This window comes from Babylonia areolata, chromosome 25 (assembly GCF_041734735.1).
Source record: "Babylonia areolata isolate BAREFJ2019XMU chromosome 25, ASM4173473v1, whole genome shotgun sequence".
NCBI classification, from domain to species: Eukaryota; Metazoa; Mollusca; class Gastropoda; order Neogastropoda; family Buccinidae; genus Babylonia; species Babylonia areolata.
This window is the reverse complement of record NC_134900.1, coordinates 2646005-2652500: the sequence shown is the minus strand read 5'-3', so window position 1 is coordinate 2652500 and position 6496 is coordinate 2646005. Positions and strand designations below refer to the sequence as shown.

Sequence of the window (6496 nt, the reverse complement as noted above, 5' to 3'; positions counted from 1 at the left end):
GAGCCACTGAGTTGTGACAAATCCATACACGCTACACCACATCTGCTAAGCAGATGCCTCACCTGCAGCATAACCCAGGTGTCCCTGCCACCATTTAGGTTGGGAGATGAATTTCTCTACATGCGAATGACGCAAAACAACACTGTTGTTTTAGACGTTACTGGTTCAGGTGTGGTGACACAAATCAACACTGTTGTTTTAGACGTTACTGGTTCAGGTGTGGTGACACAAATGAACACTGTTGTTTCAGACGTTACTGGTTCAGGTGTGGTGACACAAAGCACAACACTGTTGTTTCAGACGTTACTGGTTCAGGTGTGGTGACACAAAGCACAACACTGTTGTTTCAGACGTCACTGGTTCAGGTGTGGTGACACAAATCAACACTGTTGTTTCAGACGTTACTGGTTCAGGTGTGGTGACACAAATCAACACTGTTGTTTCAGACGTTACTGGTTCAGGTGTGGTGACACAAATCAACACTGTTGTTTCAGACGTTACTGGTTCAGGTGTGGTACCCCATGACCGTGGCCACCAACTCCAGGGCCCAGAAGGAGATCATCGCCCGTTACCTGGATGAGACCGCCGATAACCTGGATGCTCTCCCCTTCAAGCTGCACGACTTTGGCTTCCGGGGATCCACGTCTGTAGAGGTATGTTGCCGCCATCCTGTGACAGGTGTGTGCACAGCTGCACTGTTAGGGATAACACGTTGTTATAGTGTGTTGCATTCTGTTGTGTTGTGTTGTGTTTTTTTGACTCACTTGTGTAAACAAAGTGGGTCTATGTTTTAACCCGGTGTTCGATTGTCTGTGTGTGTGTGTGTGTGTGTCCGTGTGTCCGTGGTAAACTTTAACATTGACATTTTCTCTGCAAATACTTTGTCAGTTGACACCAAATTTGGCATAAAAATAGGAAAAATTCAGTTCTTTCCAGTCATCTTGTTTAAAACAATATTGCACCTCTGGGATGGGCACAAAAAAATTAACCCTTTCGCTGCCAGGAAAATAAGATTTAAGTGAAATCTATTTGCCAGGGTTTTTTCACAAAAAACGGGTATAAATTTTCAAAAAATTCTGTGCTCTTTGTTATTGGAGAAAGACCCATAAAAGTATATATTTTCTGAAAGGGAAATGAATAAAGAATACAAAACACATGATGTTTTCCCATTTTATGCATTTTAAGTGACATGCTGTTGTTTTGAAATCAGTGTTTTGTTTTTTGTCACATTTTCAACTTGTTCATTGCAAACATTAGTCTGGTAATTTGCACAAAAATATCATTTTCTGGACAAATGGATATCTGCACACACAAAATCATACTAGAACAACCACAATATAAAAAAAACCTGAAAAAAGAAATAGATGCATTGTGACTTCTGCAAGTGATAATATGGATGTGAGGCCACGCCCCCTCAGTCTCCACCCCCCTCCTCTTCACCCCCCTCACACCGTCACTTCATCAGATCACGTTGGCTGAGTGCCAAGAAAATAGCTCATACGGTGCCCTGCTAAAAATTCGTCTGCTAGAGTTGAACAGCCTGCATCACTCACTGATAGTTGTATCTTGGCCACTCTCTTGATTGCTCCCTTTATTTTCTATCAAATCGTCCTATAAATGTTCACCACTGTCTTCTCCTTCGAATTTATGCTCCAATTCTTTCTGAGCATTAGCTAAAGAAAGTAATCTTGGTTGATTTAGTTCGCCACGAGCGCATGTCTTGAGCACGGAGTCAGTCCGACATTTTGTTGAGCGAGCGAGGAGAGGAGCCAGGCAAAGACTGCGGCCAGTAACCCAACCAAAACGTTCAAATAAAGGACTGCCTTATGACGCAGATGGTGTTTCTAGCTATGAATAGAATCCAGAAAGAATCCCCAAGCTAAAGCTACCAGCATTTTTGTCAACGAACTGAATGCAAAGCAGGGAAAAGTCAGAATATTTCGATGACGAGTTATCTCGTCATGCAGGCAGCGAAGCATACATGCTTGCCATGACGAGTTATCTCGTCATGCAGGCAGCCTAGGGGTTAAAAAAAGAAGCCTAATTATATGCAAACTGCATTTACTGTTATATTTATATTTTTTGTATTCTCTAAACTTGGCACTTTGACCTCTTATTCTGACACAACAACAAGAGGAGTCATTATTGTCATTTTTTGTTCAAACAGGAACTTCTTTTGCTAAGCATGGAATTTTTATTTATTTTGCAAATGTTTTGGTGCAGATAGTAAAAAAAGGGAAATTACTCTGTAATTAATGCTAGGGGACTTAATTTATCACAAGTGAGTCTTGAAGGCCTTGCCTCTCTTGTTTTTTTTGTTGTTGTCACAACAGGGTTCTCTGTGTGAACTGCAGGATGTTCTTTCCAGGGATAGTGCGTCATCATGGCGCAGTGCCACCCATAGTGGTTTTTTTTTCTTTTCTTCCTTTGCAAGTGTGTTTGTTTTCCTGTGTTTGCGTCAATGACAAAGAAAGGGAAGCAACTTCTACAGTATTTCCAGATGTGTCCACATGGAATTTGGAAGAAAAACAGTACACAATCTGCGTTGGTTTTTTTGGGGTTTTTTTTTCCACATCATTATGGCATGGAAGCATGTCGAGACTGCAAAGTGTGCAGGGTTGAGTCGGTCAAGGGGAAAGGTGGGTAGATAAGATTAATGTTATCTTCCCCACTCTATCTCTGTTCTCCAGTGTTAAGGGGGGAAGAAGATGTTGTGTGTTAGGGGGGAAGGGGGGATAAATTATATTCATGTTATCTTCCCCACTATAATGTTATCTTCCCCACTATAATGTTATCTTCCCCGCTATAATGTTATCTTCCCCACTATAATGTTATCTTCCCCACTATATCTCTGTTCTCCAGTGTTAAGGGTGAAGGAAGATGTTGTGTGTTAGGGGGGAAGGGGGGATGAATTAGATTAATGTTATCTTTCCCACTATAATGTTATCTTCCCCACTATATCTCTGTTCTACAGTCTTAACCCTTTCACCGCCATGGTCGCATTTCGGCACCAGCTAGGTAAAGCACCCATGTCACTGAAATGCAACTAGTTGATGGGCCTTTTGTGCATTAACCTAATGCTCTTAATTTTCAGTGGTAGGATTGGCCATTTTTTTCTACACATCACAGGGGAATCCCCAGCTATTCTTAGACACCATCTTTTCTGTGGTTCCTGCACAAGGTTAATTTGCACTCTAAACTGACTGGCGGTGAAAGGGTTAAGGGGGAAGGAAGATGTTGTGTGTTAGGGGGGAAGGGAGGATTAATCAGATTAATGTTATCTTCCCCACTATAATGTTATCTTCCCCACTATAATGTTATCTTCCCCACCACTATAATGTTATCTTCCCCACTATAATGTTATCTTCCCCACTATATCTCTGTTCTCCAGTTTAGTGTGTTTAGGGGGAAGGAAGATCTTGTGTGTTAGTGGGGAAGGGGGATAAATTACATCATAATTATTATCTTACCCACTATATCTCTGCTTTCCAGAGTTGTGTTTTAAGGGGGAAGAGGGATGTTGTGTGTAAGGGGGAAAGGGGGGGAAATTAGATTATTATTATCTTACCCACAATGTCTCTGTTTTCCTGTTGTGTTAAGGGGCAAGGGGGATGATGTGTGGTAAGGGACAAGGGGGATAAATTAGATGATTATTATCTTACCCACTATATCTCTGTTCTCCACAGTTGTGTGTAAAGGGGGAAGGGGAATGAATTAGATGATTATTATCTTACCCACTATATCTCTGTTCTCCACAGTTGTATGTTATTGAAGATTAATTTATTATTTTCACCCGCATCCCCCCTATCCCTCCTGCACACCCCTACTGTTGTCCAATGCTGTGTGTGAAGGGGGGAGGTGGTGACAGATCCTCAGACACCTGTGTGACACTTTGTGCTGACGTGTGCAGGCGGCTGGCATCGGCGGTGTGGCTCACCTGGTGAACTTCAAGGGCACAGACACCATCGCGGCCATCTCCACGGCCAGGGCCTTTTACGGCTGTCCCATGGCCGGCCACTCCATTCCTGCTGCTGAGCACAGGTACACTCCTCAGGGGTCTGCCGTAGCGAATACAGTCTGCCGCCTGAATTTAAAGAAAAACAAGAGAGGCAAGGCCTTCAAGACTCACTTGTGATAAATTAAGTCCCCTTGCATTAATTACAGAGTGATTTCCCTTCTTTACTATCTGCACCAAAACGTTTGCAAAATAAATAAAAATTCCATGCTTAGCAAAAGAAGTTCCTGTTTGAATCAAAAAAATGATAATAATGACTCCTCTTGTTGTTGCGTCAGAATATGAGATCAAAGTGCCAAGTTTAGAGAATACAAAAAATATAAATATAACAGTAAATGCAGTTTGCATATAATTAGGCTTCTTTTTTTAATTTTTTTGTGCCCATCCCAGAGGTGCAATATTGTTTTAAACAAGATGGCTGGAAAGAACTGAATTTTTCCTATTTTTATGCCTAATTTGGTGTCAACTGACAAAGTATTTGCAGAGAAAATGTCAATGTTAAAGTTTACCACGGACACACAGACACACAGACACACGGACACACACACACACACACACACAGACAACCGAACACCGGGTTAAAACATAGACTCACTTTGTTTATACAAGTGAGTCAAAAAATTATTTTGAACATGTGCGGCAGGGTAAAAACGGTCATACACGTAAAAGCCGCCCACTTGTGTACATACGAGTGAACGTGGGAGTTGTAGCCCATGAATGAAGGAGAAGAAGAAGAAGATGTACAAAGTGCCCACATTTGATAAGCTGCATCTGCTGATAATTCTGGAAAGCGAAAGTCTGGAACAGAATGGCCTTGTTGGCCCCAGAAGTAGTTTTCTGATTGGTGATATCTTTGGAAGCTGGTTTGGAATTTGATGGGTTTTTTTGTTTTTGTTTTTTTGCTTGTTAACTGGGCTCTGTTCCTCTATTTGTCTGCTAAGTTATCTGTTTTTATATTCTTAAATACAGTTTTTACAATTCTGAAGCCTTCAGTCAATTATTCAGTCAAAGTTATCGAGCCCCAGTTCATCAACTTGTTCAGCAGGAATCCAGTCTGCTACCCTCGCTTTAAGTCCCACCCGCAATCTTGTTCTGCGTGTTCAAAAAGATTAGAAAAGCAATCAGTTAACTTTTCTAATTTCTCTACCATAGATGTATCCCCAGCTCAGATACTGCTGTTTCTTTGTGCCCAGTGACGCGAATTGCTGTCGTATTCACTTTTAGATTTGGTTTCAGTTTGAACATGAACCATGTTGAATCAATCAGTGGTAAGACTGAAGCACACAGGTGTTGCTGTTCAGTGTGACCGTGTGCGTATATTGTGCACAGTACATGGAGGGTTTTTTTTTTTTTTTTTTTTTTTTTTGCTGCCCCATCATTTCAGTGGCATTACTCCCATGCCGCTCATTTAGATTCCTCCATTCACGGCCACACCCGGGTTCGTCTGTCACAGTTCCAGCGTCGGCAGTCCACAGGGAACCATCGATGTTAGGTCACCAGGAGGCCACACACCAGAGGAGACCTTGCACTGCTGCTGAGTCACTTCGGTGGTGTTCAGTGGTGCCTGTTCTGTATTAACGTACTTAGGACACCACCTACTAAGCCCCCTACTAACGACAATAATGGCTTAGTCGCGGAGCCAGACTGAGTGAGCGTCCCTCCCAGAGTGAAGACCGCCACTACGTCCCTCTAACAACAGCCCCCCATGAATCTGCCGACACTGACGACATTGACAGGACTCACCTCAAACACAGAAGTGGAGGGATATCAAAAGTACATGGAGTTTGTTGTGACAGGTGGTAGCAAGCTGTGGTCAGAAATCAGTTTTCAGACACAGAGAGGGGGCACACAGCCATCAGATTTGAGCACAAAGGTTGCTCTTTGTAGCCCAGAAATGGTGGTACTTAGACTGTTTAGTGCCAAGGAAGAAAAGCGGAAATGCAGAATAATTCTGTCTTAGTTAGTAACTAGTGGAGTGATGGCCTGGAGGTAATGCGTCCGCCTAGGAAGCGAGAGAATCTGAGCACGCTAGTTCGAATCACAGCTCAGCCGCCGATATTTTTCTCCCCCTCCACTAGACCTTGAGTGATGGTCTGGACGCTAGTCATTCGGATGAGACGATAAACCGAGGACCCATGTGCAACATGCACTTAGCGCACGTAAAAGAACCCACGGCAACAAAAGGGTTGTTCCTGGCAAAATTTTGTAGAAAAATCCACATCGATAGGAAAAACAAATAAAACTGCATGCAGGAAAAAATACAAAAAAATGGGTGGCGCTGTAGTTTAGCGACGCGCTCTCCCTGGGGAGAACAGCCCAAATTTCACACAGAGAAATCTGTTGTGATGAAAAGAAATACAAATACAAACAAATACAATAGTACCTTGACATGTGTGACGATTATTGGTGAAGCCACTACTGCTGCTACCACCTCTGGCTTTATTTAGGAAAGTCACATTTCTGTGAATTTGCTGAGTACAG

General features: G+C 42.6%; 1 protein-coding gene across 1 annotated transcript in view; it reads left to right on the top strand.

Annotated features, from left to right (window-relative positions):
- LOC143299998 (nicotinamide phosphoribosyltransferase-like) overlaps positions 1 to 6496 on the top strand; it is a 38748-nt gene that overhangs the window by 13554 nt on the left and 18698 nt on the right. The window contains exons 4-5 of the mRNA XM_076613553.1: positions 495 to 653; positions 3911 to 4041. Of these exons, the coding sequence (XP_076469668.1) occupies positions 495 to 653; positions 3911 to 4041 (290 nt within the window). The remainder of the gene's footprint in view (positions 1 to 494; positions 654 to 3910; positions 4042 to 6496) is intronic.